At 38.9% G+C, this 13,174-nt stretch overlaps 1 protein-coding gene across 1 annotated transcript; it reads right to left on the bottom strand.

The window, feature by feature from the left end:
* Positions 1 to 6,356: 6,356 nt before the first annotated feature.
* nkx3-1 (NK3 homeobox 1) lies at positions 6,357 to 7,450 on the bottom strand. Its single transcript, XM_063490289.1, has 2 exons — positions 7,203 to 7,450; positions 6,357 to 6,958 (listed from the first exon to the last, which is right to left on the bottom strand). Exons 1-2 carry the CDS (start codon positions 7,387 to 7,389, stop codon positions 6,561 to 6,563), a joined length of 585 nt encoding a protein of 194 aa, XP_063346359.1. The 5' UTR covers positions 7,390 to 7,450; the 3' UTR covers positions 6,357 to 6,560.
* Positions 7,451 to 13,174: the final 5,724 nt, after the last annotated feature.

Below are 13,174 nucleotides of genomic sequence, written 5' to 3'. Positions count from 1 at the left end.
TTAAAGCTGAAATTTTACACTGATTATTTGATCTTAAGTCCCTACACTGGTTTACAAAGGCAACATTTTAAAAAAAAATTGTCCTTGTAGAGTACTTCCTGATCTAACTGTATATCAACAATGCTTTAAAAATGGTCTAGAGCAGAGGCTTTACAAATGTCCTTCATATTTTAGAACTGGTAAGATTTGCTGTGGTGTTTCCTAGACATCAGTTTGGTCAGTTAAATGACTAAAAAAATCAGTCCCAAAAACTTAAAGTAGTCCTGTTCTTAAAAATTAAACAGTGAAAACACAATGCTGTGAAAGCCTACTCCCTCTCTCTTTGTTTCCTTCTCTTGCATATTTCAAATCAAACTAATTTTAATATTAGACAAAGATAACCCAAGTAAATACAAAATGCAGTTTTTATATACTTTTTTATGTATTAAGGGGAAAAAAATATCCAAACCTACCTGACTCTTTGTGAAAAAGTCACTATTTTTTGAAAAGCTAAGTTCATTTGCCACACACAGGCCTGATTAATGGCAGACATGCTTAACCAAGAAAACACTTAAATAGAAGCTGTCTGACAAAGTAAAGCAGGCTAAAAGACCTCAAAAAGCAACACATTATGACACAATCAAACAAACAAATTCTTTGACATCTATCAGTCTGTAAAGGATTATAAAACTATTTCTAGTTTCTGCAGTGAACCACAGTGAGAGTCATTATACAGAAATGGAGAAAGCTTGGAAAAGCAGTGAACCATTCCACAAGTGACCGGTCTACCAAAATTACTCCAAGAGCACATCAACAACTCATCCAGGAGGTCACAAAAGTACCCAGAGCAACATTAAAGAATCACATTCTTCACGTCTCAGTTAACGTCAGAGTTCATGATTGAACAATAAGAGAGAGACCGAGCATGGTACTCATCCATGGCCATGGATGAGTACCATGGTGAAAACCACTGCTGTCCCAAAAGAACACAAAGGCTCGTCTCACATTTACCAAAAAACATCTTGACAATCCCCAAGAAATCTGGGAAAATATTCTGTGAAGTGACAAGAAAAAATGAAGTATGAGTACTGCTACATCTGGTTTAATGCTGACAGCATTTCATAAAAACAACATCATACCAACAGTCAAACATGGTGGTGATAGTGTGATGGTCTGTGGCTGCTTTGCTGCTTCGATCCTTTCTATGTGGACTTTGCATGTTCTCCCCCGTCTGTGTGGGTTCACCCCAAGCACTACACGTTCCTCCCACAGTCCAAAGACATGCACTTAGTGGGGTTAGGTAAATTCATTATTATAAATTGCCCATAGGTGTGAATGTGAATAGTTATCTATCTCTCTGTGTTGAAAATTAAAGGATGGATCTGAACCATTCAAGTGTGACAAATGTGCAAAAAAAAAAAAAAAGTAATCAGGAAGGAGTGGGGCAAATACTTCTCACAGCATTGTTTTCTACACAAGAATTAAGATTTCATACAATAGTATGCACTACTCAGTTCACAAACACAATCTGAGTTTACCATTTTACCAAGCTGTTTATATAAGGACCTGTAACGCTCTAAGAGCTTGAAAAAGAAGGCCACTGGAAGTCTCTCTGATGACAGATGAAATGTCTCCAAAAAACTTAAACAAGTCCAGTCCACTTCTTTTTAATCTTCTAAGACTACCATGACCTGATAACTGAGAACCTACACGGTCAACCTGAAATGCTTGCTTCTCAAACTAAAGACTTTGATGTGCAGTTGCTCTCTGTGGCCTCCCTCTTCTGCTCTGGTTAGAGCCAATTTGTGCTATTTACATAATAGCACAAAAACATTTTAGGAAACTCAGGAAAAAAATCCAAAAAGGTGGCAGGTACCATGAGGTTTAGATTTGGGGGTTAGGATGTGATCGTGGCAAGATTTAAGGTTACTAGGGTACAGTTAGGGTTATGGGATTAGATTGAGGAGATAGAGCCCGTCCCACCCGAAGGAGGAACAGGAAGTGCACGGGGCATCAACCCCACATCCCTTTCCAAATTGAGGTTAGTCCCTAGGTAAGTATCAATGTCTTTTATTTTCAGTGTAAGTAAGTATTTATTTTCAATGTTGTCCTTTTTTGTGTCCGTGAATTCCCAGGGTTATGGGGTTAGAGTTAGGGTTTAGTGCCTCATGTTGACCTCATGTTGGTTACACTAATCTTCTTGGTAATTCTATTATTTTATTTCCAGCAAAGGTGCAAAAGTGAATATGATATTTCAGACGTGTGTCCTGCCCATGATTCGCTGCTTGCTGACAGAAAAATAAATCCGATTTTTTTGAGATGCAGGCAGCGCAGAGCTTTCTTCCAAACCAGCGTGCTGCAGGACACGTACACTTCTGCTGTAACCCTGAAGTGTTTAGTTTTTGCCCTTCTCCACGTACAGGTTGTTTATCTGAACAACACAATGAAAGCCCCCCTCACCCACGTCTTCTGTCCTCATTATAGTTTTCTCTAATCACCTTAATCTGCCGTAAACTGTCTCACTACTTTATATCTTTATCTCAAAGAACACTGGGGGGGAAAAAAGTCTCTTCTCCCTCAGCATGCCTATCTCCTCCCACATCCTTTCTCTCTGTCACACACGACACGTACTTAGGCACAATCGATGTCAGCCATCGGATAAGTTGGATGCTGTTATGTATCTGCTGATGAGGAAAGAAAGGCAGCTGTTCTACAGGGTCCGTAACATGAGGGATCCAGTTACACTATTCAAGGAAGTTTATGAGTGTTCCCATGAGAAGATCAGGGCTGTTTTAAACCTCCTTATCAAGTCCAACGAATTTGTCAGACAGTCACGGCATATTGGAGCGCTGACAAAGGCTGTCTTTGTGGTCAGGGTTGGTTTTCTCCCCATCTGTTAAGAAGATCTGCTTGTTTTTCAAAGCATCATTGGCCACCGTGAAGAGAAAGGCTCTGCGACCGTGCTTTGTAATGCATATTGCAATCAGACCTCTGAAAGATAAACTTATTGCCTTATACCTGTTTATTCCCCAAAAATCCCAACAAAAAAAAACAGCTTAAATAGAGGAAAAACAGATAAGAGAGTGATGTTTTCAACTACTCTCTGTTTTCATCATGTGCTTGCCAAATCCAGTTAATCCAGGTAGGCTGCAGACAGGCACTTACCAAACCTGAAGAACGAAAGAGAAAGAAAAACACAAGATGATATAGTTGTTTTTCTTAAGCCTTGTGTGTTTGTGAATCAATGTACCATGTCTCTTCGAGCCTGCGGAAGTGCAGGTATCACAATGGCAAGTATAATAATGGCTCTCCAACCCTCAGCTACACCCTTCAACAGGCTCCCTTATCTGATGAGCATGAACATATACACTGAGAGACGCTGAAAAACACAGAGAGTCGCTGAGAGATACAGTCAGAGTTTCAAATGCCGTCAAAACAGATGCTATCTGCCCCTCTTCATGTCTAATTACCTGTTTACTCTGAGGGCCTATGAATAGTGAACAGCACGGCCGCTGGCATCGCTGATAAGGAGTCACTTTAGTTTGAGGAAATATTTAGACATCAAGATTGAGGAATGATTTCATTTCTCCAGCTTCTACACCGGCATGAGAAACTGTTTGCTTTCTCTTAAGCTGACACTGCAATACCTTATAACTCCCCGTACAGGTTTAACCTCATGAACAACGAGCGTGGCTTTCATTTAGATGAATGATCGACAATTAAAACACAGGAGTGGGCAAAAAAAATGCCCGCAGTTATGTTTTTAGCATTTGTTGCCCTGTGAGGTTTGCATAAGGGCATGCGCTGCACAAAGTCAGACAGATTAGCAGTGTGAAAGAGCTGAAATATCCTATCACCTCCATCAGACCTGTGCTCACACTTCAGTTATGTTACTACAAACATGCCCTTCTTAAATATGTAAAGTCCTAAATCCTTTGTGTCATCTTATCAGCACCGTACTGAGTCAGAGCAGCATGCCATCCTGAAGGAAGCTATAGTTGCTTCTTAGTTTGCAATGCTGTTCCTCAGCTTTTGTATAAATAAGACAAGTCAAAAACAGCCCCGGCTGCAAGGCGCTGTACACGTTATACAAAATATACACTATAGATAACAGTCGCTAAATCAACAATAAATACACAACAAATATCTAATTGTGCAAGAAAGAGTGTGTTTGCGTAATCAAAGCCAGGATAGGATGCTCAATTAGACTCAAACAGGTTTTTTTTTAAGTGTTTTTAAAATAACTGAGGGACTGGGCACCACTGAAAAGACTCCATCACCTCTGCTTTTAAGCCTGCATCCAGGGGTAACCAAACCAGTGTAAGGAAGTCAGTATAGATTTAGATGTATTTACTATGATGTAAAATCTCCCCGATAGTGAGTTAAATCTTTAAAATTTAATTCAACAATAAAGTGGCTATTATATTCTATAATTGCTTTTGAGTTGGTCATTCTTTCCCAACACTGAAACACAGTATAAAGAGGAGCAGAAGTGAAATCAGTTGCACAGATGATAAAAATCTCTGAAGTTTTGAATATTACAGACTAACAAAACACATGTTGCTATTACCAGCTGACGCCCTACTTTAGAAAGAGAAAAAAGGTCCACACCCACATGCCACAGTTTTTTATCAGTTACTAACAATATTAAAAACATCTCCAAGTGTTCCTTAAATAAAGCTCAGTACAGTGTTATCAACAAGCTGTTGATTTGTTCACTTCCCTAATAAGTAAAACTCCCTCATAGTGTTTTACTTAGTTGTCATCATAATTTTTACATTGTTCACCGAGCTGTCTGGTTCTGGACCCCACGGGAGATTGTCACATTTGCTTTTCAACCAGTCAAAGAACTGAGATACCATCTATCTCTACATGAGTCAGCCACAGAAGCTCATATGCAGTAAATTCATTGTCTTTGTTTGTTTTTTGTAGCCATGGACTAATTCATTGTCAAGTGCAAGTCTGTTTGGGTCAGTCCACAATCACTCTCAGCTGACCCGGGATAGTGCGGTGTAAGTCTCGCTGCAACGTTAGACCTGTTTCAGAATTTTGTCTTTGTTTTTTGTATATGGACAGCATGTTTAAACTTGGTGTTTGGTGAACTTGAGGTTATCAAGCACTGGGATTTCATGGTTGTAAATTTGCCAGCCAGAACATAGCACTTGTTGTTTAGATGCTTGATTAAAAACTCTTTAGGGTTTGGGGGATATGTGAGTGAAGCACAGCATCACTCAGTGGGAAGGAAATGATATGAAGAACATTCATAAAGGAAACTTTGACCTCATCTAGGGAGAGGGAAAAAAGAGCTCATGAGAAGTCCAGGTGATAACACACCTACAGAACACTCTCTGCCACCGAAATGCTTCATAGCCGCAGTGCAGCTGGTGTGAGTGTAAGTCTCACTTTCTAAACTAACAAGACATCCCTCGATTTGAAAAATCGTGCTGCCAGACTTCTTAAAAGTTTTATTTGTACAATCCAGGTGCTTAGAAAAATATGTTGATTTGTAGTATGTGTTACATGCATGAGTGTACAGGGCTATAATTACACCAAAGCTTCCAAGAAGGGGTCACAAAATGTGCCCAAATCTGAAGTGTACATCACATTTTGTGTGTTATCCTCACTTATTGTTATACATCGCACAGAACATACCTTAAGAAACATGTTCTGTTACTTTTTTATCTACCAACTACCAGGTATACTATACAATCACCCTGGCATGCAGGAGGTGAGCCACATGACAGCTTTACCTCGTCGTGCACCGCTTTCAAGAAAGCAAAGCTGACAACTGCTGATTGAACTCGATGCCTTATGGAGCTCCGTTTATCTCTGATTTAAACAAAGATGCCTCTTGGCCAGCCTTCATATTTGTATTTATGTCAGCATGTTTAAGCATCTGGAATGCGTGATGTTAAAAAGTGATTCGCTTAGCTGACTCTCTTACTGTTTCGTTTCCTCTCGTTTTCCGTGTGGTGCTGTCTCCAGAAAGAGCAGTTTACCTCCCTGCAATCAGGGCATCAGCTCTTTGAAGAAATCGGGTCTCATTCTTTCGCCTTCATTGACACCACCAAATTTTATCACAGTTTAACTTCATGCAAATACTCGAAATTTTTTCAGCTTGAGAGCACTCAGTAGAAAGTTTCACTTTAACCTCACACTTAATGCCAGAGTGACTGTTTGAAAGTCATCCACACAGCTTTTATGCAAACTGTGGTAAACATATATTTGATCATTTCCACAAAACATTGCCCTGTAATTAGATCAAAAATTCCCCAAAGCAACAAATTGGTTTTTTTCTGTTTTTTTAAAGCACTCTTAACAAAGGTTAAATGTATAAGCATTAATTTATTAATAATTTATTAATCAACAATGTCACAAGTTGGCTGTGCAAATCCATGTCATATCCATACAGCAAGATTTGTACGATAGCACATTTTCATGAGCGAAATCACTCCACGAGGTGGAGAAAGTCAACACATGAGCAAACACCGTATTCCAAATCTGACAAAGAATCAACTGTGACAGTGAACATAGATTTTAGAAGCTTGGAGATGATAAACTTTAGGGTTATACATTTATTTTCACCATAACACTGGGCCCCAGGGGCCACTGTAGTCCCACAGGTAGGGTCTGTATTGGTAGGCTTTGTAGAAGGAAGTAATCAGTGATGATCTGACCAAATCCTCTTTCAGACCCAGTCCTTCTGCTTTGTACAAATCCTTACAAAACTCTGATGTCTGCTGCTTCCGCTTCGTTTTGTATCTCCTGTTCTGAAACCAGATTTTCACCTGGGTCTCGGTTAGTCTTAAGGTTCTGGCCAGCTGAGCTCTCTCTGGGGCCGACAGGTATTTCTGGTGATTAAATTTCTTCTCCAGTTCGAGCACTTGGAGGTGTGTAAACGCAGCTCTGGAGCGCTTCTGCTTTCCGGGGGAGGGCAAAGTTGACTCTGAGGAGCTGGGGCATGATGTGTTCAGAGATTCTGTGAAGCACAGATGAGATCCAGTCGTTAAACAGGTAAACTGGTTTACAGCAGGCTTTGTGAACTGGTTTGTGATCATTGTAAGATAAGCAGCTGCCATTACAAATAAAATTTTAAAGCAAGTCTTTTGTTGTTACACTGCACCATTCTGTACATTCTTCACAGTATACAACACACATCAAACTGATTTGGTCACTTTATCTAAGCGCAGTAACCCTGCTGTTGAAAGCCTGCAGACGCTCACCTGTCTCTAATCCAAAGGCTGTTTCCTGAAGACAGAGCTGTGGTGAAAACTTTCCTGATTCTTCATTCCACTGCGAACATCTTTCCTCCTTCTGCGAGCAGCATTTATCATTGAATCGCGCGCTGTCCTTGTTGGAGAGGATGTCCTCGATGAGGAAGGAAGTCAGAGGTTTGGCCGAATCAGACATTTCCAGCCAGTAATTACAAAAAAATCCGAGGACTCTCGGTGCATCAGAGGCGCAGTGGTAGAAGTGGCTGAAGCACTGTGAGTCCTCACACACTTACACAGTCTGAATTTATACAATAGCAGGGGCGGGCTCAGACTGCACTGACGCGTTAAGGAGGCGGGACGGCTAAAGTTTACTTCTACTTTCACTAACTTTCATTCAAGTTTCCTACTCAGCTCTGCTGCAATGTATCAAGTCCATAAAAATACTGAAACATTCAAAAAGAAGTACTGATCCTTTTTTATTTTAGAAGTGATCTGTATAGAGAAAGATTTTAAAACTTTAGACTGATTGTAAAAAGATGAATTTATATATTTGTAGCTGTCCTTATGCATGCTTTTATGTTTAAATGAAAAACAGTCTGATGTGGTTCTACTTATACACATGTGCAGAAAGGTGTATAATATGTGATCTAAACTCAAACAAAATGATTAGAAACTCATTTCTGTACAAGAAAATATAATGGGTACATGTTGGCAATGTACTTTTTTTTAGCTATGATCTATTCCTAACAGAGAGAACTGAGTGACATCCAAAATTAGCTAATAAACTAGTATCAGAAAAGCAAGCAGTGCATGTTCACAAAGTGTGTTTAGTCTTTCTGTGGAGGAAGTTTGAGTCCACAAGGAGGGACAGAGCTACCTGCTCCAGACACACTAAAAAGTTTCGAATTTGAGCCCTCCATCAGCTCAGTATTGTAACACAGTGGCTTCAGTGAGACAAATGTGCCAGTAGCAGGGGTGGGTGGGGGCCGGTGGCTGGGGTCAGAGTGGGTGGTCATGCCTCCTGAAGCACTAATGACTTGGACACATTTAGGCCGGCTCCTGAATGGACACGCTCATTGTTTGACGGCTGTTTATTTGTTGTTCTCTGCGGTCCGGCCTGACCTTTCTCCGTCTACTAAGATGTTTACAGGCGGTGTCGGATTTGCTCTGGGATTTCATGCTTCATTTGGAAATGCGTGAATGTTGGTATGACAAACACAGCCCTCTCCGTGGCCCCTGATGGCGCTGACTCCACCAGCTTCTCTTCACCAAATACACACTTACATCACACTGATGACTGCTACTATTATCAGCAGCACTTAAACTGCATCCTTGTATGCCATTATACACTGTGTATGAATATCCAGCCTTATGTGTTATATATATATATATATAAATATATATTTATATTTATATTTATATATATATATGTATATACATATATATATATATATATATATATATATATATATATATATATATATAATACATAATCCGCAGACTAAGTGGTGTCTACCGTGTTCTTTCCTGTGTTGTGGATAATCATTTATGAAAGCTATCTGTGTGTAATCTCTTAAGGTTCCTCGTTTGCATTACCTGCTGTCTTGTCAACAGTGTATTAAGATTAAATGTTTGATATGTCTCACCATGAAATCTTTGCATGCGACTGTCTGCCTGTTAAAGTATGTTGAACTGTAAGCACAGAAAATCCCACTTTTGTCTAGACATTGTTTGTTCCCCCATAAAACTCCTTACGTTTATTTTTGGATCATACTGTACTGAACGTTGAATCAAGCGAAACCACACTACAGCTGTGTGCAAAATGACTTTCTACTAGAAATGCATACATTGCATTTATTTTAGGCATATGTCACTTTTATTTCACTATCTAAAAAACATTTGATTGTGGTTAAAAGGATGCTTTGCAGAATAAGAAACCTCAGGTAGTTGTCTGATGACATAAGCAAAAACAAGGTCAGCAATGACAGCGAGCGCCTGGGCTGTGTGGGGAGGGGAAGTCCTACGATTGAAGTGGTTCTTTTAAGACTCTGTGCAGTCATCCACCACCCTTATTCTGTGACAATCGACATGATTGCTCCAAACAATGGCATTTCCTCTACAATCACTCTGTCCTAGACAGTCATGGCATAGTTATCTAGATGTGCATCAGAGGTAACATAAGAGAGCTGCTGACCTTTCAGCCTAGAAAGGCATTTGTCCTCCCCGGTGCAGTGGTGACGATGTTTTCTTTGAGCCACCAAAAGTTTTTGTGCCATCAACCTTCTGTTATTTTCCTGCTGTTTCATTGTCTGAGATGGTGACTGCGAGGACTTGTCGCAGCAGCAGATTTGTCAGCATTCTGTCTCCTTATCTGCTCAGCATCAGAGTTGTTTTATACTGTATACCTACGCCTGGGTGTTGCACAAGAATCCTCTTTGTAAAGTGTGTGACATAACCAATATGTCACCAGATGAAACAGGTCAGTTTAAAGTTTGTACAAAAAGTAAATGATAAAGAAACAATTACTCTGAATTTAGTAACTGTGAACCATTTTTTCTTCACCAAATTCAGTGAGGGGAAAATTAAAGTAACTTATCTTTGGCCTGTGTGAGATAGTTTTGTAAATGCAATTCTAGTGTTTTCCACTAGAGGGAGCTTTAAAGCCAATCTCACACCTTCTTTAAACGAGAGGGATTATGTACCATGGACTGTTGTTTCGTCTACAACCAGCTCAGCTACAAAAATCAACAGTTTCTTAGTTTTGTTTAGGCGAGTTGTTGCAATGTGGATGAGCTCCTGCACAATCATATACAACAGTTCATCATTTCATCATCACACTGACATTTGAAGTCTCTGACATAGTCAGGTGCGCGTCTTTCTTTCTAACCACAGCATGACTTAAACCCTTTGTGGATTTTGGAAACCATAATGTCTCTTCAAGCGATGGTCAGACTCACGTCATTCTCTATTTAAACTGCCCCTCATCACAAGCAGTGTAATCAAGCACCTTTTATGTGGACGAGGAGAAAAGAAAAACTCCCTCTCCACCTTTTCAAAACAAAGCAGAGCTACTGCGCATGAGCTCACAGTTTTCCTCTCTGAAAAGACACAGATTTGACTATTCATTAGTGAGATGTTGCTGAATGTCATTTAAAAAAAATCTTTATCTGTCATGAATGACAGAGGACCTTTTCACTGATTGTAGTAACCAATTACTTCAGTTGAAAGACAGTTACTGTGTTATGAGATCACCAGGTTACGTCATTTTAAGGCTTTTCTATATGCTTCTAAATTAAAATTAAAATAGTTCACACCAAAGGTTATGGCTACACGTGATCTATAATGTAATGTATTTATTTACTGGTGTTATTAAGAAGAATAAGACCTATATATTTTTTAAAGACATTTTAAAGTCATACACTATTAACATAACTTCTGAAAAGCCCTTTTACTTACACACACACACACACACACACACACACACACACACACGCACGCACACACACACACACAGTCATTATCTGATCTCTTTTGGTCTCCTCTCTGTCTACAGCTTCATCCTTATCTGTGCAGAGATGCTCCTTCAGCCCGTGACTCTTCTCTGAGAGGTGTTTATTCTCTGCGTTCACGCGCAATAAAAAATTACACAAACTTATTTTTCCCCCCAATCACGTGATATAATAAAAGTGATTTTGACAGGAAACGAGTCGCGTTGAAATGTATCTCTGATTTATTTGATTTTATGGTTTTATAATTTTAAATTCATGCCAAGCTTTGTTGTTGTAGAGATATGAAGGGACCATTTTAATGATAAAAAAATAACTGAATTTTATTTTACAGAAATCTGTGCTTTGATGTTTGATTGGCGCTCACCTGCCTGTGGCTCGTCGATACACGACACGTCAGACTGGAACTGTTTCCCACTTGATTGAAAGTTTGAAAAAGTTAAAGAGCCACTCTGTCTGCGGGTTTGTTTACCAAGCAGAGCCCCGGGACAGGACAAGCTCTCCAGCCTTATCAGCGGATTTGTGAATGGGCAATAATGAGCTGAGTTTTGATAGAGCAGCGCTGTCAGGTCAGATGTCACTTCATCCATTAGCTGTTTGATGGCTCTCTTTGATAAACCCGGCAAACGACAACGCCACAACCAGTTACACTTAAAGGTTCCTAATAAGGTACGCTGTCGTTTTTGAGCTCATCCTGGAAAACTGGGTGACAAAGTCTTTCAAATTTATATAATTTTTCAAAAAAGTTTTTCCTTTGTTTTATTTATTTTTTGAAGCTCCACTCAAAAGCTACGGAGAAATAAAAAAGGAATAATTTGATGAAAAGCAATATAGTACAGTAATGACATTTTTAAAGCTCACTTTATATGAAGTCATCACATTGCATGTTTTTTAGGCTAGACTACATAGAGGTAGAGGACTGGTTGCCGCATAGGGCACTGTGGGTATTTCACGCGATCGTTTTGCACCGGTCAATTTGTGGAATTTGTATTTTTATGAAAAGCTCACGCAGCATTAGTCGTTTTAAAAATGCACACTTATAAAGAAAAGCCAAAAGTAATCACTTTGATTTGAATCCGTTTTTTACTGTGGTAACTAAATCAAAATATTTGTAATTTTTGTGTTTGCCAAAAAGTGATTGGTCGTATTTAAACTGCTATAAATAACTTTTTGCCATATAATATGTGAAATATATCTCGAATGTATCACTAGTGAATGACATCAAGCCATCTTGAGCCACAAACAACATTCCTGTCACAAAGTAGAAACCGCAATCAGTTTTTGGCAAAGTGACTTTTAAATGCTTTATTTATCCAGATAAAAAGTTGACATAAAAAATCTCTTTTTTAAGAGTAATCTTGCCAAGAAGAAGAAGAAATTGCAACAAATATAACAATAGTTCTCTAAACATATTTTACGTGGCCAAAAAGGACCGGATTGGTTATAATGTATAGGTGCAATAAGACACAGTTATAAAGATGCTTGAAAAACAGGTGATTATATATATAGACCCTTTGTAAATCCTGCTCAATGAGGTCTGTTTACAAATACAAGTAATTTTAAGTAAAGATATTACACATAAAAATCACATTGAAACATTGGGAATCAGTTCTTGGCACCAATGAGGCTTCCGTGTGCTGTCTGTCAAAACTGATCTCACACAGATTATCTCAGGCGATCCAGGAGTACGCATTTGACTCGTGTGATTCTGATTGCAGTAAAGGGTTGCCACATTAAAACGAGCAACCTTAGAATAGAGATCCCGGAAACCTTCCTTACCTAGGCGATCGAGCATGACCAAGACTTATAATGGAGAGCAGTTCAGAGTCAGAAAGATAATAATGTAGTTCATTTTTATCGTGTTTGCGCTGACTCGCTCAGTTTACCTGTTGCAAAACCCGTTTTTTAAAGATATCAGTGAGTTCGAAACAATATGACATTTATTCTCAGTTGTTTTTGTATTAAAACACTGTAAGAATGAAGAATATTAACTATAATAAATAATAACTGTGACTGGTTCAGATTCACGGTTTAAATAGAAAAACGGTTTAAAATTTCTAAACTTTGATATATTGATATATTTATCTAAATAGAATAAAAAGTTGTGCTTTTTTTAATCACCATTTTTTACTGAAACCCACTGTTAACCAACCCCGTTACAGGGCTGGTTGTCACAGAGTGTCGTTGATGCTTCATTAGTTTTTGTTCGATTCATGACTCATTATTGAAAGTAATCCAATGATCAGCAAGAGCAAAAAGTGTACCAAGCAGCCCCGGATTGCCCTAATTCAGAATTTGCGTCTATAGACACAGAAAAGTATAACTGAATATTAAAGCGTTTATTCTTCACAATCGACCCATCAGAAATTTTTGAACAACGGAACATTACAATACGACCCCACGCCAACTATACAATATACATTTGATACTGAAATTTCTCAGTGGTTCCTGCTATACAGCCGTTTAGTCCCTTTA

The sequence above is a fragment of the Pelmatolapia mariae genome, linkage group LG12, assembly GCF_036321145.2.
Source record: "Pelmatolapia mariae isolate MD_Pm_ZW linkage group LG12, Pm_UMD_F_2, whole genome shotgun sequence".
NCBI lineage: Eukaryota > Metazoa > Chordata > Actinopteri > Cichliformes > Cichlidae > Pelmatolapia > Pelmatolapia mariae.
This window is presented reverse-complemented; position numbering and strand designations above follow the sequence as displayed.

Excerpts from the sequence above, each read along its gene's own strand:
- nkx3-1 (XM_063490289.1), bottom strand. The coding sequence starts at position 7,389 with ATGTCTGATTCGGCCAAACCTCTGACTTCCTTCCTCATCGAGGACATC. Across the intron at positions 6,959-7,202 it reads AGCCTTTGGATTAGAGACAG|AATCTCTGAACACATCATGC; the intron begins GTGAGCGTCTGC and ends TGTGCTTCACAG.